This window comes from Hordeum vulgare, chromosome 7H (genome assembly GCF_904849725.1).
Source record: "Hordeum vulgare subsp. vulgare chromosome 7H, MorexV3_pseudomolecules_assembly, whole genome shotgun sequence".
NCBI classification, from domain to species: Eukaryota; Viridiplantae; Streptophyta; class Magnoliopsida; order Poales; family Poaceae; genus Hordeum; species Hordeum vulgare.
In genome coordinates, this window is record NC_058524.1 from 21,344,620 (window position 1) to 21,368,384 (window position 23,765).

Consider the following 23,765-nt stretch of genomic DNA (forward strand, 5'->3'; position numbering starts at 1 on the left):
CAAGGGCTAGAAGGGATACTTCATGAAACGTCAAACCAATTGCTGCTCTAATGAAGAAACCGAAGATTGAACCCAAAACCCGAGACTAAGTGCTTCTGTTATGAGGGGAACGGTCACTGAGGGGGAGCTACCCTAGATACTTGGTAGATGAGTAGGCCGGCGAAGTCAACAGAAGTATATTTGATATACATGATATTGATGTGTACTTTACTAGTACTCCTAGTAGCACGAGGGTATTAGATACCGGTTCGGTTGCTAAGTGATTAGTAACTTGAAATAAAAAGCTATGGAATAAACGGAGACTAGCTAAAGGCGAGGTGACGGTACGTGTTGGAAGTGTTTCCAAGGTTGATGTGATCAAAACATCGCACGCTCCCTCTACCATCGGGATTGGAGTTAGAACTATAGAATTGTTATTTGGTGTTTGCGTTAAACATGAACATGATTGGATCGTGTTTATTGCAATACGATTATTCATTTAAAGAGAATAACGGTTATTCTATTTGCTTGAATAATCACCTTCAATGGTTTATTGAATCTCTATCGTAGTGTTACAAATGTTCATAATATTGGTGCCAGAAGATACAAAGTAATAATGATAGTACCACTTACTTGTGGCACTGCCGCTTGAGTCATGTTGGTGTAAAATGCATGAAGAAGCTCCATGCTGATGGATCTTTGTACTCACTCATTTTTGAAACGTTTGAGACATGCAAACCATACCTGTTGGTATAAACGCATGAAGAAACTCCATGCATGTGGATCATTTGGACTCACTTGATTTTGAATCACTTGAGACATGCAAAATCATACTACATGGAACAAGAAAGTAACTTGTTGGATGCAATACATTTTTGATGTGTGCAGTCCAATGAGTGCTGAGGCACGCAGTGGATATCGTTATGTTCTTAGTTTACTAATGATTTGAGTAGATACATGAGTATTTACTTGATGAATCACAAGTGTTAAATATTGAAAAGTTCAAAGCTATTTCAGAATGAAGATCATCATGACAAGAGGATAAACTGTTTACGATATGATCATAGAGATGAATATCCGAGTTGCGAGTTTTGGTACAGAGTTAAGACAATGTGGAAATTGTTTCGTAGTTCATGCCACCTAGAACACCATAGTGTGATGGTGTGTCCGAACGTCATAGTCGCACCCTATTTGATATGGTGCATACTATGATGTCTCTTATCGAATTACCACTATCATTTATGGGTTATGTATTAGAGACAACCGCATTCACTTTAAATAGGGCACCGCGTATTTCCGTTGAGATGACACAGTAGAATATGGTTTGGAGAAATCTAAGCTGTCGTTTCTTAAAAGTTTGGGGCTGCGATGCTTATGTGAAAAAAATTTCAGTCTCATAAGCTCGAACCCAAAGCGGATAAATGCATCTTCATAGGACATCCAAAACAGTTGGATACATCTCCTATCTCAGATCCGGAAGCGAAGTGTTTGTTTCTAGAAACGGGTCCTTTCTCGAGGAAAGGTTTCTCTCCAAAGAATTGAGTGGGAGGGTGGTGGAACTTGATGAGTATAGTGAACCGTCACTTCAACCAGTGTGTAGCAGGGCGCAGGAAGTTGTTCCTGTGGCGCCTACACCAATTGAAGTGGAAACTGATGATGGTGATCATTGAGCTTCGGATCAAGTTACTACAAACCTCGTAGGTCGACAAAGTCGCGTACTACTACAGAGTGGTACGATAACCTTGTCTTGGAGGTTATATTGTTGAACAACAATGAACCTACGAGCTATGGAGAAGCAATGGTGGGCCCGGATTCCGAGAAAGGCTGGAGGCCATGAAATCCGAGAGAGGATCCATGTATGAAAACAAAGTGTAGACTTTGGAAGAACTACTTGATGGTCATAGGACTGTTAAGTAAAGATGGATCTTTAAAGGGAAGACAGACGATGATGGTGAAAAGTCACCATTAAGAAAAGCTCTACTTATCGCAAAGATGTTTCCGACAAGTTCAAAGAGTTGACTATCATGAGACTTTCTCACTCGTAGTGATGTTAAAAATTTGTTGGAATTATGTTAGCAATTGCTGCATTGTTTGTGAAATATTGCACATAGGATGTCAAAACATTGTTTCCTCGACGGTTTCCTTGAGGAAAGGTTGTATGTGATACAATCAGAAGGTTTTGTCAATCCTAAGGATGCTAACAAGTATGCAAGCTCCAGCGATCCTTCTATGGACTGGTGCAAGCATCTAGGAGTTGGAATATACGCTTTGATGAGATGATCAAAGCTTTTGGGTTTGTACAAGGTTTATGAGAAACTTGTATTTCCAAAGAAGTGAGTGGGAGCACTATAGAATCTCTGATAAGTATATGTGGTTGACATATTGTAGAGCGGAAGTGATGTAGAATTTCTGTGAAGCATAAAGGGTTGTTTGAAAGGAGTTTTTCAAAGGAAGACCTGGATAGAGCTACTTAAACATTGAGCATCAAGATCTATAGAGATAGATCAAAACTCTGAATAGAACTTTCAATGAAATACATGCCTTGACAGGTTTTTGAAGGAGTTCAAAATAGATCAACAAAGAAGGAATTCTTGGTTGTGTTGTAAGGTGTGAATTTGAGTAAGACTCAAAGCCCGACCAAGGCAGAAGAAAGAGAATGGACGAATGTCGTCCCCTATGCCTTAGCCGTAGACTCTAAAGTATGCCATGCTATGTACCGCACCCGATGTGTGCCTTGCCATGAGTCTATCAAGGGGTACAAAGAGTGATCCAGGATTGAATCACTAAAAGGCAGTCAAAGTTATCCTTAGTAACTAATGGACTAAGGAATTTTTCTCGGTTATGGAGATGGTTAAGGAGTTCGTCGTAAAGGGTTACGTCGATGCAAGCTTTGAAACTAAACCGAATAACTCTGAGTAGTAAAACGGATTCGTATAGTAGAGTGGACATTTGGAATATTTTGGAATAGCACATAGTAGCAGCATCTGTAAGATGACATAAAGATTTGTAAAGAACACACGGATCTGAAAGGTTCAGAACCGTTGACTAAAACCTCTCTCACAAGCAAGACGTGATCAAACCCCAGAACTATATGGGTGTTGGATTCGTTAAAATCACATAGAGATGTGAACTAGATTATTGACTCTAGTGCAAGTGGGTGACTGTTGGAAATATGCCCTACAGGCAATAATAAATTAGTTATTATTCACTACAAGAAATATGTCAACTAGCGACCTTTTATCAGTGACGTTGGAAGGAATGGTCATAAATCTATGACCATTTGACATCATTTGTTCGTAAGCTGTCTGGAGGGGTCCTAGCCCCAAAAATCAACGACCATTTTCATCAAAAAGGTCATCACTTGCTTACCGGAAAAGGTCATAAAGCGGACAACACCTGGCACTGGCTTATTTCTAGGTGATAATGACCAATATGAATGGTCGTTACTAGGCTGCTGACCAGCGGTGGTGGTGCTGACGCCACGGCCACCTCACCCATCGGCAGTTGTTGCTGTTGCTGTTGCTATCTACATCAGAGAGCTGAATTGAGATGTTGCCTGTTGCTAACCATTCGACCATAACATCCTGCCATAACATCAGTGAACCAAAATAGAAGCAGCAAAATAGAAGCAGCCATAGCCATAACATCAAAAGTATAACACATTCCAACACAATTCACAACAACCTGCCGATAATAGAGTGCGCAAAAGTACAACAGTTCACAACGACATCGGTAAACCGAGGATCATGGAGGGTGACTAAATGGTACTTAGAGCCTTCAGGAGGATTGCATGCTCTGCCCTGGTCTTGATGTCTTGATCAGCACTCCGCGATAAACAGCGTGCATGCGACATCAGGTGTTCATAAATCCCATCCCTGGGCTTTGGCTTTGTGGTGCGGTATGGGCATCTAAACATTCCCCTCCAGAAGTAGGCCGCCTTCCCCTTCTCCCTGATCTTTTGGGATTCCTTCTCAATGAAGGACTCTTTGTTTCCGTCCTTCACGTCATCTCGAGAGTTATACTGCACACACAAATTAATTGCGCACACATTATGCATTCATATAGGCATTATGGAGCCAGAACACACACTTCTGATTCAGAATGATGCAATGAACAAACATCAGATAATTCTGATTTACCAAATTTTAATGAACAAACAAAGAAAAAACTCATGTACAGTAATCTAATTAAACAAACAACATAAAACACTCTCTACATCAATTTCATTAAAAAGCCCACCAACATGGATCCATATAGTGCTTACGCTGAACTAAAATAGTTGGGATTACCTCATACGGTTCGTCGTCGTCGTAGTCAGAGTCATACGGGCTCTTGTACCCAGTCTTGGCGAGCTTCCTCTTCATGCCTGCAGCTTCCTTTTCCTACAATATAAGTAATTCGATTAGTACAAACTATGTAACACAGTATTTAAAAGGTCAAGCATTCAACAATGTGCTTCTAATTACATTCATAGTGCTGCTGCATCAGCCACCCTATTCTCTGCACTGGGTCTGTCCTTTGTGCATTTGACTTATACAATCTTTTGATCCTTCATACAAAGATTTAAATGTCCTTTTAAAAAATCAAACTATACTCTCTAACTATATGTTATGTATACACTTCTTTTGTCAGGACATGTGCTGGATGTCACAATGAAATTAGCCATGGACGTAATCAGCCAATATATGACTATACTGTAACTATATGCTTGTAATCAGCCAATATATGACTATACTATAAACTATAGGCTTGTAATCAGCCAATATATGACTATGAGGTAGCTCTTTGTTGTTTTGTGTACTAATTAAGCAGTTGCATTGGTATTGACTTTACCAACAAAAACGTGCAGTTCTCCATGTCAGGAAACCATCCATACCATAAAACTTGTTACAAGGAGCGCTTTCATCCAAAATGTGATGTCTGCAAGCAATTTGTAAGTATTACTTCATTATCTTTTCTTATCTGTTTGCATAAGATGATTCTCTCTGTTCTGCATTTTATATAGCAGAACATTGCACTATTGGGCTGCTCAGCCCCTGCCGTGCCCCGGTGAGGGGATAACCACAACAAATCTATCAACATATCCGGCACATAATAAAATCTAAGCACATGCAGCAATCAAGATCCCAATTCAAAACCTAACTCTTATTAAATTCCTACTAATAATCCCAATAAAATGCAAGAGAGGGGGCACACCTAGGCGAAATTTAGGAATGGGTGTTCGTATATATCAAGCACATGACTTAGGTGAAATCTATACTAATAAGAGAAAGATTCCGTTGATTCAAGCCAACAAAATGCAAAAGTTCGCCAACACATGCAAAAGCAGAGTGTGTTCTGCTCTCTGAATATATGAAAGCAGGAAACCCTATCTAAATAATCTCCTGCTTATCAACGATAACTATGAAAGCAGGGGAACGGGAAGCGTTACCACATCCACATGCACAAATCAAGATTAAAATTAAAGAAATCCAAGTCTCAATATATAAATCTATGTAGCATTCAAGCACGAATCAACTATAAAAAAATCCAGAAAACCCTATCTAAAAAACCCACCTCATCGTCGGCAGCACCGCTCGAGGTCGTGTCCTCCTGCTTCGGCACCTCCGCAGCGGCGACAGCGGTTGCGGTTGTGTCCTCCTGCTTCGGCACAGGCACCTCCTTCTCTTCCGCAGCGGCGGCGACAACGGTTGTGGTCGTGTCGACCTCCTGCTGCTTCGGCAGATCCGCAACAGCGACGGCGCGACGAGCGCCCTCCATTGGGAGACGAGGCGACGAGGGAGACGGTGCGATGAGGGAGACGAGGGAGACGAAGTGGGAGACGAGGGAGACGAGGCGACGAGGGAGACGAAGTGGCAGTTCCCTCTTTATATGATGTAACAGTTCCTGCAACGTCCCGTCCGCCACGTGTCGTCCGGGACATCTTACAAAAAAAACAAATGACATAGACACCTTCAAAAAAAAACAAATGGCCCGCTCGAACCTGGTCGGAACGAACCGGTTCGGTCGGTCTTTGTGTCTCGCTCGAACCTAGTCGACCGAGCCAGTCTGCTTTGCTCGTGCTCTGCCCCCCTCGTCGCCGAAGCTCGTCGGCCGCCACCACCTCCGTCGCGCCATGGTTTACGAGGATGAGAGGAGCAACGACCTATCGAGCCTGGACATCAACTCTTCCTTGGACGGCATGATGTACCGGGTAATTTGTAGAGCTAGGGTTAGGTTTAGGGTTTTGGTTTCTTCACATTGGGGATTTATCTCTGTTTCTTGGTTCTTCTTTAGATCCCTACTAGCATCGACGACAAAGACTACATGGGCATCGAGAATTACGCCCTGAATGTTTGCTTGGAGCATGGGCTGCCGCCTGAGCGTCGTGTAGCATTCGAAGGATTTGAGACAGGGAGAAGATTTTTAGTGTGTGCTCAGCCGGTTAGTTCTATCTTCTTTAGTGTTAGACATGCATGAAGTTTCTTCTTTTTTTCTATCTGGCTCAAAAGATTCAGACTGTAAGTGTTTACTACATCACTGTCATTGTTTGTTTAGCTCAAATATTCAGACTGTTAGTGTTGACTACATCACTGTCATTGTTTGTTTAGCTCAAATATTCAGACTGTCATTGTTTATTACAGCACTCTCATTGCTAGTTTAGCTAAAAGATTCTGGCTTGTTACAACACTGTCATTGCTTGTTTATTACAGCACTGTCATTGCATGTTTATTACAGAATTCTGGCTTGTTATTTTCTGGTTATTTTGTATTGCTGAAGTACTGGTTATTTTGTATTGCAGCCACCTCAAAACTGTGGTTTTGTTGGTTGGGTGGACCAAGAGTGGCCTCCCACAATGCAAATGCATTGTTAAAACTGTGGAAAATGTTGGAAGACAGCAAGAGTGTTAGGAGGGATGATAATTTGGAGAATTCACTGAAAATTCACCACCTCACAGAGGAGAAAATAAATCTTGATGCAAACTATGACAAACTAGTAGAAGATGTGAATCAACTGCTCAACCTTGCAGAAGCTCAAGGCGGGGTCATTAGGACCCATAAGGCAAATAATTTGAAGGAGAAAGACAAACTTAATGATGAAATTTTGGTGCTCAACCTTCACATTGATGGTCTGAAGACAGGAATTGAGAATCTGATTAAACGCAGGGATGAGCTGAAGATCCAGATTGCTGATCAGTTGAAGGCATTGGAGAAGAACAAAGAGAAGTCGAAGATGATCAGGGACATTTTGGATGGATTAGCTGATCAGATGAAGATGAAGTCCACTATGCTATGGTTGATGTGTTGTTGTGTTGCTGTGTTGCTCTTTTGTACCAATGTTGTAATGCAAGATGATCAGAATCTCTATATTATGAATGATTAAGTGACTCCACTATGATATGTTTGTAACTGTACTATACTATTGTTGGTGTGTTGCTCTTTTGTAGCAATGTTGTAATGCAATATGAGAAGAATCTCTTAATTATGTATGATTAAGTGACTTTATCTTTGTTCAACCCAAGTATGTTGATAGATTGGTTAATCTTACTTGTTGTATCTTACTTGTTGTATCTTAAAAGATGAGAAGAATCTATTAATTATGTATGAGCTGAAGTATCTATTTAATCATAGAAACACCAAAAGGTTTCCAAGGTTCAACCACTAGGTAGGAACGGTCATGCCCGCCGTTTCGACCGTATTTTGAAGCGGCCATGAAAAAATAAAAAAAAGTCAAAAAAGGGAAATGTTTGCATTATGTCATCATATGTGATAAAGTTACCATGTAAAATAATAAACTTGTAATACGAAAATTATTTTTAAAAAGTGTTCACACAAATGAGCTATCATGTGTGAAGATTCATGGCTTTCAAGCCATATGATCAATCTCATGGCCATATTCATGGCATAGTTTGTTGAAATGGTCTCATATTTTGCATAATGGTGCATGTTAGAGTGACAAACAATGTTGATTAAGGAAGTTTTCATCTTCCTTGTATGAAAAATTCATTTTTTATTTTTCAAGTGCCCGAAATGAGTTTTTTTGTGAAGGACCTACCATATATTTGTTTCAAAATTGGTCCAAATCATTTTTCTAACATACTAGGCCATATTTAATGTACAATTGACAAAATGGTTGGGTGTCAAAAGCTTTTATCCATCTCTCGTGAAAAAGACAAATCTATGTCGAATCAGCTCGAAGCGGGTCAAATTTGAAATGCGGTTACCTTGTAGTTTGCTCTTTATTTTTTCCAAAAATCATTTCTAGGTACACAAGTATCTATTTAATCATAAAAACACCAAAAGGTTTCCAAGATTCAACCACTAGGTAGGAACGGTCATGCCCGCCGTTTCGACCGCATTTTGAAACGGCCATGAAAAATTCAAAACAAAATCAAAAAAATGGGAAACTTTTGCATTATGTCATCATATGTGATAAAGTCACCATGTAAAATAATAAACTTGTAATACGACAATTATTTTTAAAAAGTGTTCACACAAATGAGCTATCATGTGTGAAGATTCATGTCTTTCAAGCCACATGATCAATCTCATGGCCATATTCATGGTATAGTTTGTTGAAATGGTCTCATATTTTGCATAATGGTGCATGTTGGAGTGACAAACAATGTTGATTAAGGATGTTTTCATCTTCCTTGTATGAAAAATTCATTTTTCATTTTTCAAGTGCCCGAAATGAGTTTTTTTTGTGAAGGACCTACCATATATTTGTTTCAAAATTGGTCCAAATCATTTTTCTAACATACTAGGCCATATTTAATGTACAATTGACAAAATGGTTGGGTGTCAAAAGCTTTTATCCATCTCTCGTCAAAAAGACAAATATATGTCGAATCAGTTGGAAGCGGGTCAAATTTAAATTCGGGCTGCCTTATAGTTTGCTCTTTATTTTTTCCAAAAATCATTTCTAGGTACACAAGTATCTATTTAATCATAGAAACATCAAAATGTTTCCAAGATTCAACCACTAGGTAGGAACGGTCATGCTCGCCGTTTCGACCGCATTTTGAAACGGCCATGAAATATTCAAAAAAAATCAAAAAAAATGGGAAACCTTCGTGTCGCATCATCACATGTGACCTGCCAACTAGAAAAGATATATAAATTTGAGTACCGATGTCTTGTTGAACTATTCGGTATGATTTTAATCATTATTTCTACAATGTTTATAAAAAAGAAAAAGAAAAAGTCTGTCTCCAAATCCCAAAAAACTAGTGAAAAATTTCCCGCCCACCCCACAAAAATTTCCCTCCACTCCCTCTCCCACTACCATGCGGGACCCACCACTCCCTCTCCCACTCCCCTCTCCATTCCACTCCCCACTACCCACGCAGAATCCATTCCACTCCCACTCTGCCGTCCCTCCCCTGCTCCGCGCCGCCCCGCCGCCCCTCCCGTGCTCCGCTCCGCCCCTCTCCTCTCTCCCCGACGACGACTACATCGACGACGTCGACGGCTACATCTACATCAACGACGACTACATCGACGACGTCGATGGCTACATCTACATCGTCGACGACGACGGCTACATCTACATCGACGTCGACGGCTACGACTACATCAACGATGACAGCGGGTACATCTACATAATCAACAATCGACGACGATAGGTACCTCTCCCCTCGACCCATCTCCCGTTGATAGATCCCCCTCATGTGTTCTTCTAGGGTTTGATAGATCCCCCTCATGTGTTCTTCTAGGGTTCATGGGGCTGGATCAATTGGGATGGTTCGGTACATTCATGGGGTTAGGGTTAGGGTTCATGGTGTTAGGGTTAGATTCATGGGGTTAGGGTTGTAGTTGTCATGGGGCTGGATCAATGGGGCTGGATCATGGGGTCCTGCATTTGTGATGGGTAACAAATGGGGGTACATCCCCCACCTGGTCGATCTAGGGTTAGGATTCAGTCAATCTAGGAGCTCCTGGAAGTTCTTGTTCATGTTCATGGGATTTATTCCTAGTGGTTCGTTCTATCCCCCTCTGGTTAATTAGAGTTTCCGTCAGCAATACTTGCTTGTATCAGTAGCACTTGGAGAAGAAGCTACTAGGGTTTGTATCAACAGTACTTGCTTGGTTGCTCCTCTTCAATTTTCTTCCTTGCTTGCTTGTTTCTATCAGTAGCACTATGCTTGTTTCTATCAGTAGCACTTCTTTTGCTTGCTTACTTGTATTAGTAGCACTTATGCACTTTGCTTGCTTGCTTGCTTATATTAGTAGCACTTATGCACTTTGCTTGCTTGCTTGCACACTGCTTGCTTCTTTATTCCCCAAATGTTGGGCAACCAGTTGCTATGAATGCATATGTTTGCCTCCATTAGGGATACAGTTGAGTAATTACTTTGCTTATAGATGATTGCATGTACATGGATAAAATTGCAAGTTAAAACATAAAAGTAATTGTTGTAAATAGTTAATGCATTGCTTCACATATATAGTTTTCTTCAACTATCAGTTTAGTACATTACTACCTCCTGTTTCACATGTTTTAATACTGATGCATTGCTACACTTGTATGTGCATGCTAGTCCAAGTGCTTCAATTTAGTTGCTTGCTTCAACTGTCAGTTTAGTACTGATGCATTAACTGTATGTGCATTGCTACATGTGTATGTGCATGCTGATCCAAGTGTTCTACATGTATTAGTACTGATGCATTAACTACATCACTATATTGTTGATCCAACAAGTTTGCTAGCTTCACATGTATTACATGTATGTGCATGCTCGTCTAAATGCTTTCCTTTATTGACATAAGTGCATCATTTTACTTTATCCCTGTTGTATCTGATTGTTGTTTATTCTATTTTGCAAGCACCGCCTCAAGATCATCCATGTCAAGGATGACAAGGTCAAACCCGAGGCCAACCAGTGGTATGCAATTTGCTCCTTGTGGTTATACTGTCAGATTTATAAAATGTGTCTTAATATGCTAAGTGAAATGTAATATGCTAAGTAAAATATCTTGGAGGCTGGTGGTGTAAAATACTGTAAGATTTTATTATACAAATGTATTGTTGTAATCTGAATTAGCTGGCTTTGCTGTGCCTGTGTGCTGTTACTCTTCCTTAACTGAATAAGTAGGATTAAATGATAATAAAATATCATAAGATATGTTTGGCTGTCTGTCCATGCATTCCAACAATTAACCTAATAATTATGTTTACTTTGCCTTGCAAAGATGAGCATCCTATCACCGAGTACGAGAAGGTTAGGGCTAGAAATATGATGAGGAACAATCGAATATTCTAGTCCCTTGGCATTGATGCAATAGCGTCAATGATTAGGAAAACAAATGATGTACAAGAAGGTACAACTAATGGGGTTCAAGAAGGTAGTGGAGTTATCAGTGATGACCCAGAGTACAATCCTAAGGAGGATGAAGTTGTAGTGCACAAGACTGTTAAGGTGCAAACTCTGTCTTGCTTGGAGGGTTCGGGTTCTTGTATGCTCTGTGTTTCCTTGTGCTCACATATTTATCTTGTGATCTAATTTTTTTTGTGCTATTTATACAAGGCACTGAAGACAGCCAGCAAGAAGAGGAAGAGCTCAGAAGCATCTGCTGCAATGCCTCCAGGAAGGGTGATGTTCCCACCTCCAGGACAAGCAAAGAGGATCCTGGAACCTGATGAACCTGATAGAGTCACATGGCAGAAAGCAACTATGGCGGCTGCGACGGACCATCAGGAAAGTCCGCTGGGCATGGACTTTGAGAGCTCGGTGGAAATGCGTGATGAGTTTTTGTGAAGCTGTGCACCTGTGAAGTTGTCAATTATTTAAGTGATTGGTCATTCTGGTGATGAAACAATGTCTTGCTCTATTTGAACTTGATGAAGTATTTTGTGAAGTTGTCAATTATTTAAGTTTTGTTTGGACCATTTTGTTTGGGCACTAAAGTTAGTTTGGACAGCAAAAAGGCCGAGGCCCAAACAAGAAATAGACTAAGAAGGCTTGGGCCTAAAAAAGAGTAGGCCAAGGCCCAAATTAGAATTTGTCTAAAAAGGCTTGGACCTAAAAAAAGAGTAGGCCAAGGCCCAAACAAGAACTGGACTAAAAAGAGTAGGCCAAGGCCCAAAAGAAAAGTGGACTAATAAAAGACCTGCTCAGTAAAAGATTCTATCCCAGAAAATAAAAGGCCAAATTATTGGGCCCGACCCATGTAGACGACCGGAATGGACCAGGCTGAATCTTATTGACGACCTTTTCATTTGGTTATAATTCTGCCACGTCAGCCTTCCACGGTGGCTCTGACGTGGTGTGGGCAGATTGCTAGTGACCAAATCATTTGGTCGTTAAACCTACGACCTTCTGTTTGGTCATAAAATCCTACGACCAATCCAGAAAAAAGGTCGTTATAGTTCACTAAAGACCCTCAGCTTTAGACCTTTTGTTTTTTGTCATAAAAAGGTCACAAATGGAAATCAATGACCATTCAGTGACCAATATTGAAGGTCGTTAGTTGACATATTTCTTGTAGTGATTATATTTCTTTGTTCATGTTAATCGTTTATTGTCCATGCTATAATTGTATTGATTGGGAACACAAATACATATGTGGATACATAGACAAAACACTGTGCCTAGTAAGCCTCTAGTTGACTAGCTCGTTGATCAAAGATGGTCAAGGTTTCCTGGCCATAGACAAGTGTTGTCACTTGATAACGGGATCACATCATTAGGAGAATCATGTGATGGACAAGACCCAAATTATAAAAGTAGCATGTGATCGTGTTATTTTGTTGCTATTGTTTTCTGCGTGACAAGTATTCATTCCTATGACCATGAGATCATGTAACTCACTAACACCGGAGGAATGCCTTGTGTGTATCAAATGTCACAACGTTACTGGGTGACTATAAAGGTGCTCTACAGGTATCTCCGAAGGTGTCTGTTGAGTTAGCATGGATCAAGACTGGGATTTGTCACTCTGTGTGACGGAGAGGTATCTCGGGGCCCACTCGGTAATACAACATCACATATAAGCCTTGCAAGCAATGTGACTCAAGTGTGAGTCACGGGATCTTGTATTACGGAACGAGTAAAGAGACTTGCCGGAACGAGATTGAAATAGGTATAGGGTACCGACGATCAAATCTCGGGCAAGTAAGATACCAAAGGACAAAGGGAATGTTATACGGGATTATATGAATCCTTAGCACAGAGGTTCAACCGAGAAGATCTTCGTAGAATATGTAGGATCCAATATGGGCATCCAGGTCCCGCTATTGGATATTGACTGAGAAGTGTCTCGGGTCATATCTGCATAGTTCTGAACCCGCAGGGTCTGCACACTTTAGGTCCGATGATGTTTTAGTATAGTTGAGTTACATGTGTTGGTGACCGAAGGTTGTTCGGAGTCCTGGATGAGATCACAGACGCCCCGAGGGTTTCCGGAATGGTCCAGAAACGAAGATTGATATATAGGAAGTTGGTGTTTGGATTCCGGAAAGTTTTCGAGCATTACCGGCAGTGTACCGGGAGCGACGAATATGTTCCGGGGGCCCACTGGGTGGGACCACCACGCCCCAAGGGGTCCACGTGGGTTTATTGGATGTACAATAAGGTATAATGGGCTGACAAACTCATCCAAGGAAAGCCCATGAGGAAAAAGTGGAAAAACCAAAAGAGGTGGGAAAATAAATAAGGAGTCCTAATCCAAGTGGGATTGGAGAAGGACTCCTCCCTCCCACTTCGTCCGACCCAAGGAGATTTTCCTTGGAAGGCTGCCTCTCCCCTCCTTCTATATATACTAGAGGTTTAGGGCTTTTGAGACACAACTTTTGCCATGTGCAACTCAAACCTACACCTTGTAGTTCTTCCTCTAGATTAGATTTCTGCGGAGCTCGGGCGGAGCCCTGCAGGAATAGATCATCACCAACACCGGCGCGCCATCACGCTGCCGGAGAACTCATCTACTTCTTCGTCTCTCTTGCTGGATCAAGAAGGCCGAGATCGTCATCGAGCTGTATGTGTGCTGAACACGGAGGTGCCATCCGTTTGGTGCTACATCGGAACGGATCGTGGGACGTCGGTGATTTGAATCATGAAGCTATACCACTACATCAACAACGTTTCCTAACGCTTCCCGCTTAGCGATCTACAAGGGTATGTGGATCAAATCTCCCTCTCGTAGATGAACATCACCATGATAGGTCTTCGTGTGCGTAGAATTTTTTTGTTTCCCATGCAACGTTCTCCAACACAAAGATAGCGTCTGGGTGCGTTTGCCAACAAGATACGGGAGACGGCCATCCAACCATGTCCCTCAAATAGGTATCAACTGCGCCCAACAAGGGTTAGTTACACGGTAGAGCACAGAACACATGGGCTTTGAGGACATGTGGCCCAACCTAATGGGCGAAGTGGATTCTCACATGGTGTACAAACTACCGGAAAGCTCCCCTAGTTTGGTTCTGACTAGTCTGTGGATGCTTAGTGGACCGTGTTTGATGTCAAAAAAGTGTCCATACTATATGGTACTTACCTTTACCGATACTTTAAAGGGACCGCGTTGGAGATGCTCTAAAGCACACACATTACCCATAAAAGAATCCATTGAGTAGTGAAAGCGAATAGGCATGTTGACTTTTGTTCCACGGTTCAGCACATATACGCATAAGGTCCACCCCTTGGGAAAGTGCCCTCTGATGAACAGTAAATTTGAAAATTGTTTGTAAAATGTTCAAAAAGTCTGAAAAGTTTTTTATGGAAAACTTTGAAAAAAATTCTAGGATTTTGCAAAATTTCGGTACGAAATCACATTTGTGGAAGTCGTGGCAAAAACAAAAGAAAAAATAGTGCTAAAAATGCTTTCGAAAGTTAGAAAAGCACTTGTTAGAGCCAACTTCACTCTTTCATATCCTCACAAAGCGAGATATATGTGGGCAACTTGGCTTGTTGTTAATTGTTCTCGAAGCACCCTCGACCTCTCCCGTTCCAAATGACATCACCATTGTTAGGGAGTTGTGGGTCACTGCATGCCCCTTGGAGAGCTTTGCAATGGGGTTTTGTTCTCCCTCGTCCACTTCATCCTTTGTGGTGCATGCTCCACCTACATCTTTGTATTCAGGAAGAGGTGTACAAGAACTGGGCGGTGGTGGGTTTTGACTTTCTATAAAAGGTGGATTGATTGACTAGAGAAGGGAGCGTCGTTGGCGGGTGGTGGTCTCGATGATCCTCCTTGACCTTGTGGACTCTAAACTAAAACCGAGTTACGCAAGTTTTAAGGATTCCCCCCAACAAACAATCTATAGAGGCGATTACATTGTCGTTCCCAGTATGTTGTTCTTGCAGTCTATAAAGTCTCCCATGTTGCTTTATCCACGATTGGATTGTAGTATCCCCTTCTTCCCTCTCTCCAACGTTCATGATTGATGTCCAATTTGATGGACACTCAAGAACCACGTCTTCTCTCTTTCCTCTCTCTACTTCCCTCTTCCACCGCCCCTTCCGAGAGTCGACTAGGATTGCCCAACCCGATCGAGCGCCTCGCTGGACGGTGCTGCCTGTCAATTATGGCTATGGAGAGGTGCTCGGGTATTCCTTGTGCATATTAAGGTATCAGTAGTATTAGTTTGTCTCCGCTTCATGCCATCGTATGGCGACATGCCATGGGGATGCAAACCATTAGAGTTCTTGAGTGGAAAGTGGAAGGCATCGGATCTAGCAGGATGCCATTGAATACGCTCGTAGTGCTATGGTGTTCTATGATTTGGAGGGCATCCATTTGCTGCTACTTGTTTTCTTAGCCTACCATGGAGGTGGATGGGCAGTATGGTAGATGCGGAGTCTGAAAGTTTGCATTTGGAGTTCAAGCTTATCACTAGAGACCCCTTTGGTGTAGTCCCGACACCCATGGATGGTTGCCGGTTTTTGCCGGTGCTCTGCTTCTTTCGATTGAATGGCGATTGACTATATTCCTCTCGACTTGCGTGCCTGATGGGAGGCAGTTCGAGCGGCAGCTTAGAGGCCATGGCTAACTGATGATGCTCGACGGTGATTTCATCGTGCCAAGTGGTTCGCCCCCCAGGGCGGCGAGGTTCAATCTGTGCAGCGGTTGTCAAGGAGCTGCCCGTGTTTCTTGCTTTCAGTTCGGAGTCCTCCTTATAAAAGTCAAGGACTTAGTTATTAGTTCTCTTTCTATTTCGATCATGTTGTAATTTTTACTCTAATGTTTATCCAATGAAGTTTGGGTCCTTCGAGACCCACTTTTTGTTCAAAATAAAAGAACCTTACAGGTGTTGTCACTTTTTGTTTCACAAGCTTTTTTGTGTAATGATTCTAGGTAACTTGTAATTTCTAGATCCTCCATTGTAACATACTTTAACTCATTCATGCTCCCGAGTTTCTAATAGCCTAGATTCAAGTGAGGCAACATTTCTGATTGGGAATTCAATTTTGACCAGGACTTTCCCTAAGCCTGTGCGTGGGCACATTAATATTTTGTGGGGCCGCGATGAAACTTGATCACGTATTTAGAAAATGGTAATCAAACATTTGAAAAATGTTAAATGTGTATAAAAAAATGTTGACCATGTAGTAAACAAATGTCAAACCTTCTCAGAAAAACGGTGATCGATCATTTGAAAATGTTAAAATGTGTTTGGAAAAAAAGTTGACCATGTATTAAAAATGTTATTCTTGCATTTGTAAGATGGTAATCAAGTATTTGAAAAATGTTGAAAACTTATATATTTATTTATCATGTATTAAAAAGTTATAAAATAGGATTTGAATCATCTTAAACGTGTATTGAACAAAATTGTGACAGGTATGAAAAATGAAGAATGAAATCCAAAACAAACCAAGGAAAAACAAAAAAACTACTGAAACTAAAAAACTAAAAAATAAATAACATGGAAAGAAAGGAAACTGTAAATAAAACTACAGAAACGCACCGAGAAAGAATGGAAAGCCAATAAATAAGAAAATATAAGACCCATTAGAAACAAAGAATAGAAACAGCATATATAGTATATATCGCATGATCCCGTGGTATATACTTTGTGCTGGAAAGGGAAGAATAGTAACACAGGAGGTGGCCCAAACTGGAAGCTACGGGGAGCACGCAGCAAAGAAAAACACTCAGCAGCAGGAGGAGAAGAAGATAAACACGGGGGAACCCGCGAGACGGTTGCAACCCCCGCCACGCCACCGCGTGCGTCACGAGCGAGCTCGCTGCTTCTCCGCCGCGTCCACGAAAATTCTGGACACTTCCAGCGCAGGAAACCGACCATGCCCCGCCGTATATATATAAACCGGGTCGCGTGGCGTCTCTCCCGTCACCAACCACAGCAAGAAGCAACCAAGCAAAGCCATCGGTTGATTGAAGCTAAAGTAAGAGAGGAGAGCGTGCGTGCAAGAAAGCGCCGGCCACCGGAGCTGCTGCAGGGATCAGCCCCGTCTCCAATCGAGCATGGACAAGGTGCTGGCCTTCTCCATCCTGAGCGCATCGCCGGCAGACATCGCCCCCGACGCCGGCGGCAGCTGGGCTCGGCTGTCCCTGCGGGGAAGGAAGATGCAGGAGGACGACCGGGCGGCTGGAGCAGCGAAACAGGGGAAGCAGGGCGGTCTGCCGGCGGAGTCAGAGCAGCGGCCGGACGAAGGGAAATCGCACTCGCCGCCGCCGCGGTTCGCGCCGGAGTTCGATGGGATTGACTGCTTCGAGACCATCGTGTGCCATTGACCGGTGCATCGCGAGCTGCTCCTGGTCCAGCCGGGCTTGTGACTCCTAATTCTTTCGGTCTGAAGATTCATAAATTCTTTGCTGACTTGTGCTCCTAATCTAAAGCCACAGCTTGTAGTACCCGTGTATAAAAAGTTTTTCTCTTTTATGATTTGCCAGTGTTCATATGAGAGCAAGAGACCCATTTCTCCTTGACCATGTGGTTAAGCTTTTGCTAAGTAGGAGTACATTATTGTGCAGGGTAGTTAAGTTTCGACCATCGCAAAAAAAAAAAAAGGAGTTTCAACGTGGTAGGCCCTTAGGAACGTCCACATAAGATAATCTAGAATTGAGCCGCCCATCATAAAGAGTTGGACAGTTGTGTGTGACCTGCCGGAGGCTCCATGGACGGCACAGGAATCACGGTCAAATTTTATCTCAGCAGTGATTAGCATCAACAGTATGCATGTGCATGCATCAGGCTACTTTAACAGCTGTACATCAGGTTCCAAATTTCCTGTCTGTCCTCATGCTCTGCTCGACCTTCTGGTCCTGCTGCGTCTCCTCTTCATCGCATGCTTCCCGCTACAACTCCGCCATGACAGGCGCATGGCGTATCCGGCACAAGCGATCTCTGCTGGTGACGAGCTGAGGATCGAGAAAGCAAGGATCTTGTCCATGATCGATCAGCCGAACTGCCTCAACCGAAATTATTAGCTTGATCTGCCTTATGTAGCAAGACGATTCTTCGTTTCAACTTTGCTCTGTTTCTCTGTTTTGACTCTGTATGTGAGCTGTAAGTTTGGATGTTCTACTTTTCCACACACAACTTTTGATATATATATACACGGGCGCTTCGTCGTGGAGAGATGAGACAAGCTGGGAGAAGAAGCAGATAACGCGGCAAGAAAGTCCACGGACGCGAGCGGGGGACGCCGACTTTGACTGGCCCACGACCAGAAATGGTGCCAAAAAAACTCGGGCTAACTAGGGCCATTCAAAACTAAGGCCGAATACCACAAGCCAGCAGTGCCAACGAGTTCTCAAGGATGTGTTGCTTTTCTCCTGATGTCTCTTATTCCTACCTGCTTGTGCATCTATTTTGTTCCTCTCGGCCTCTTTTCTTCTCTATTTTCATGCTTCCTATTTATTTACCTTCTATTATGTCAAACAGAAGAACGAGTATAAACATGGAAGTGTGGATGAACTATTAGGACCTGCTATACTCTCACGTGAATAAAGAATCATGTATATATAAAGGGAACCTCATACTCCCTCCTTTCCGGTTTATAGAGCTCATCTTAAAATTTTCAGATTTTCATTATAGTATTAGGCTCATTTTGAGTCTAAGTGAGTTAAAGTGCTTTGAGTCTCACGTCATATTTAATTCATAGAATTTAAAGAAAGGAGATGAATGGCTATGCATGCATCGTTTTCTACATCTATCATGCAAGTCCAATGAAAGGAAGGATGCTACATTTATTGCCTTGGAAATTGAATATGTGAGAAATATTTCATTGGCTAGTTTAAATAGTGTCATCCACTCACAATTCACCTTGGTTGATGAGATTTTAGATTTAAGCCCTATAAACCGGAAAGGAGGGAGTACATGGGCATATAGGTAAAGATGGGTGGAGTATTTATTTGTTTTCTATTTGTATCTCAATTGATTTATTTATTGAATGCATGTGTGCCATTTCTGCAAACAAGAATGCATGCTTTCATGTTTTTTCTGCAAACAAGATGGTGTCCACTGTGGCTTCCCTCGGGCCATTAGCGCCATAGACCAAACATTTCTCACGAAGATGTAGCTTATTAGAACGTGCTTTATCGTCTCAATGCCTCGGTCACAGAATGACATGTCCGATGTGACAACCCCCTACATGTTAGCCTATCGAAGTTCAAACACCTACTCTGAAAGGCGATCCGAGCATAGAGACAACACTGCAACGGTGAATTGGACTTCCATGCAAATTCCAAATATGCAGGCACCTCTTTGGCCCAAAATTTTGCCGCATAAGTAGATGTAGTCGAGTAGACGCCATCCTCCTCCAAAGCCCAACGCATTGCATCTAGGTGCACAGTTCCTGTCCCTACCCATAGTGACAAGAACACCTCCAGGGTATCAAGCTCAATATCGGAACCAACATCCAATGCCTAAGCTCCCTCCAGCAGAGGCGCAGACACAATTCTATTGACGCGCACACACACAAAAGGAATCCGTTTGCATAGACTGGGACCTTCCGATGCCCAAGCTACCTCCAGTATAGCGTTACGCATGTTGCCCACCATCGCAGCAATCGCCGCGTTAAATATAGCCATTGACTTGTATGGAATTTTAATCATGAATTTTGCCCATGGTCTGGAATTATCAATATGGCGGAGCCATAACCACTTGCTTCCAAGGCAAAATTCAGCCGGTGTAGATATGAAATATTGAAATACCAAGCCCTCCAGTCCATCACGGCACACAAACTGATTTCCATGCCACCGCACGATTTCCACCGATTTCTTGCTGTGCTAGAATAAACCCATGCAGATCTTTATCACGGTCGCGATGTCTTCGGCAGCAGGTCCAACGGTAGCATGGCGAGTAGCAGGAATGCACAAAGAACAATCTCCACATGCAGTAACCGGTTGCTCTACGAAATCAGAGTCCCTCCCAAGGACAATGGTTAATTCGCTATCTGGTTAACCAATTACGCCGTTGAATGCTTTCGCGGGCTCCATGAAAGTCGATTGTACTCGCATGAGTTTGAACCAATTCGTACCCATTACTATCCCGACTCATGCCTACTAGACCATGCAGAGCTGGTGCTTATATTCAAGGACATTGGATCCACAAAGTATGGATTGTTTTTTCCCCGATGTCTCTAATTCCTACATGTTTCTGCATCTATTTGGTGGTTCTCTCGTCCTATGCTCTTCTTTATTTTTGTGTTTGGTACTTATTTATCTTCTAACCTGTCAAACAAAAGATCGAGTAAATATGCATGTGTGGATGAACTATTGAGCTCCACTATGTACGTTTACGAGAATATAGTCATATATATAAGCAAAGCATTATACACAGACAAGTGAAGATTGGTGGACTACTTATTTGTTTTTTATTTGTGTGGCAATTCATTCATTTATCGAATGCATGTGTGCTTTACTGCACGCAAGAATGCATGTGTTTATGCATTGATTGAATATATATGAACCTTGTCATACATTGATTGTTTTCTTATTTCGTGTCGCAATACAATATTTTTTTTGCCTTCATCATAGGACTTTTCTTAAGTCCTGCATACTAATAGACCAAACTTTTTCTAAATAGTAAAAACTTTAGCTAACTCGATTGTACCTAGAAAAGATAATTTCGATGCCTTGAAGTGATACGCTGAACAAATAAGGAAAGGGAAATGATAGAAATCTCTCTCGGCTGAATACTTCATCATTGGACTGGCTTTCCTGCCGAGCGTTTGCCCTTCTAGGGCCTATCTCATGCTTTGCTCGTCTTACGTTATCTTCAACAAGACCTCCCTTTGACACTTCGTTTCCTAGTTCATCTTCTTCCCAGTAAGGAATTTTGTATAGGGTCACATCGTTGCACATTTTGCTGCGGCTGCATGAATCGCAACTACAAATCCTCTCCGGTAGCCTTTTTGCAACTCTTCGCCCCCACACTGCCCTTCCTACAAGTCAGAAGAACCTAACAATACGGACCAGTGTTGTCCATGGGGGCATGATGTTGCATGAGAACCATCGCCCAATGCACGCAGGTTATATATATAGCCGCCCCTGCAACTCCATCTCATTGTAGTGATGCAACGTACACCATCGCAGCAGCCGTTGTGCGGCGAAATAGCAGTGAGCTGAGACCGAGTCAGCAAGGGTGCAGCAACACTGATATTGCAAACCATTCCATCGCACCAGCTACCATTGTTGCATGCCAAAGGAGAGCTGCATAAACCAAGATGTTGAGGTTGCTTTCAAACAATTTTATCGCTGCGGGAAGCCTCTTTGCCCCAAAAATTTGCCGCATAAGAAGATGTAACCGAGTAGAAGCCATCCTCCTCCTAGGCCCAACATGTAGCATCTTGTGTTGCTGCATCTAGCTGCAAGGTTGTTGTCCTTGGCCAGAGTGACAAGAACTCCTCCAGGGCGTCATGCTCAATATGGGGACCAACATCCAACGCCCAAGGTCCCTCCTGCAGGGCCGCAAAGACAGTCCTATTGGCACACACACGCAAAAAAATATGCTCGCGGAGGTCGTGAATAAGGCTCAATGGCCATTGCCGTCCGTCTCGGTAGTCGCCGCGTGGAAGATAGCCACCGACTCGTATGGTAATTTAATCGTCAAGTTTGCCCATGGTCTGGTGGAATTATCATTATAGCAGAGCCATGATCACTTTGCTTGCAAGGAAAAGTTCAACCATTGCAGATTTGTAATACCAAGCCCTCCGGCCCATCATGGCATGCAAACTGACTTCCTTGCCACCGCACAATTTCCACCTTTTGCATCCCCTTTGTCGCACCACAAAAAAAACCCTGCAAATCTTTATTATACTCGTGATTGTCATCGGAGTCAGGTCCAGCGCTAGCATGGAGTGTATGCGGAATGTGCAAAGAAGTGTATCCAAATGAAGTAATCGGTTGCTCTTCGAAAGGGAAGCACCTCTTCAGAAGATTGAACCCATCATACTCATTAGTATCCCGAGTAATGTCTATTAGCGCTAATGTTCATATACATGGACATTGGATCCACAAAGTAAGGATCGCTTTTCTCCCGATGTCTCAAATTCCTACGTGTTTGTGCATCTATTTGGTAGACCTCTCATCATATTCTCTTATTTATTTTGGTGCTTGCTACTTATTTATCTTCTAACATGTGAAACATACGAACAAGTAAATATGGAAGTGGGGATGAACTATTGAGCCCTGCTATATGTCCATGAGAATATAGACCCGTATATATAAGGAAAGCATTATTACACATAATTGCATGTTGGTAGAGTATTTATTTGTTTTTTATTTGTGAGGCAATCCATTCATTTGTCGAATGTGTGTGCTTTTCTACGAACAAGAATCACATTGATTAAATATTTGTTCTCTGTCATACATTTAGTGTTTTGGTATTAATTACCTGTCACAATATGTACAATATTTTAAAGCCATGCATATTAATAGACCAAACTTTGTTTAAATAGTAAAAAAAATTAGGGAACTCGGTTTTCCTTAGAAAAGATATAAAGGGAAGCCACCCAAATATCTCGGTCGAATGCTTCATCAAGTGGGCCGTGTTTCCTGCCTGAACCATGTCCTTGTGGGGCCTGTGTTACTGCTATGCCCTTCTTACCTTATCTTCAACTAGTCATCCCTTCCACTCATTGTTCTTTAGTTCATCTTCTTCCCTTCAAGGGATTTCGTTTAGTGTCACGTGGCCGGGCATTTGGCTGGAGTTGCATGAACCACAACTACAAATCCTTTGTGACCGCCTTGCTGCAAGTCTCTGCCACAACACTGCCCTTCCTACAAGGCAGAACAACCTCACAACACTTACCACTGCTGCTACTAGGGGTGTGGTGCGGCGACTAAAAAGTTGAGGATGTTGACTGGTGTCCGCTTGCAACGCCGACAATGTTGCAGTTGCGGAGATGCCAGTGATGTTACTCACAGTCGTTTCAAACTCGCTTTTGTTTCACAAACATCGTTCATGTTGCGGAGGTTTCAATGTTGCATGTGTTTTGGAAACTAGCAAATGTTTTGGGGATTGCAATGTTACATGTGTTCAGAAACATCGTCCATGTTGCGGACGATTGTTCGGGGTTGACCCGATGGTAACTGTGAGAAGTTATACGACTAGACAAAGGAGGCGCCCTAAGTAAAAGTGTTCATTCAAGTGCTTTCATGCCCTTTAGAGAAAGGGAAGAACAGTAACTTACGTTATTTTGTCCGTACAGTTCCTTTCACTTGTATTGAATTTTATGCACCAGTAATGAAGTACTAGCACTTCTCATAAAAAAAGAACTGAAGTTCTAGTACAATGAAATGAAAAATCATTGCGACTAGAAGTCTCAGCAGTCTAGCTAAACCAAGTGACCAGCTGTACAAGTTTAGATGTAGAGAAGGGTTTTGGCAATGCAA

General features: G+C 42.3%; 1 protein-coding gene across 1 annotated transcript; it reads left to right on the forward strand.

Annotated features, from left to right (window-relative positions):
• Positions 1-17,255: 17,255 nt before the first annotated feature.
• On the forward strand, positions 17,256-17,827 carry LOC123410496. Its single transcript, XM_045103442.1, has one exon. The coding sequence runs from the start codon at positions 17,388-17,390 to the stop codon at positions 17,655-17,657; it is 270 nt and encodes an 89-aa protein (XP_044959377.1). The 5' UTR covers positions 17,256-17,387; the 3' UTR covers positions 17,658-17,827.
• The last annotated feature ends 5,938 nt before the right edge of the window (positions 17,828-23,765 follow it).

Coding starts and splice junctions, on each gene's coding strand:
- LOC123410496 (XM_045103442.1), top strand. CDS start 17,388: ATGGACAAGGTGCTGGCCTTCTCCATCCTGAGCGCATCGCCGGCAGAC.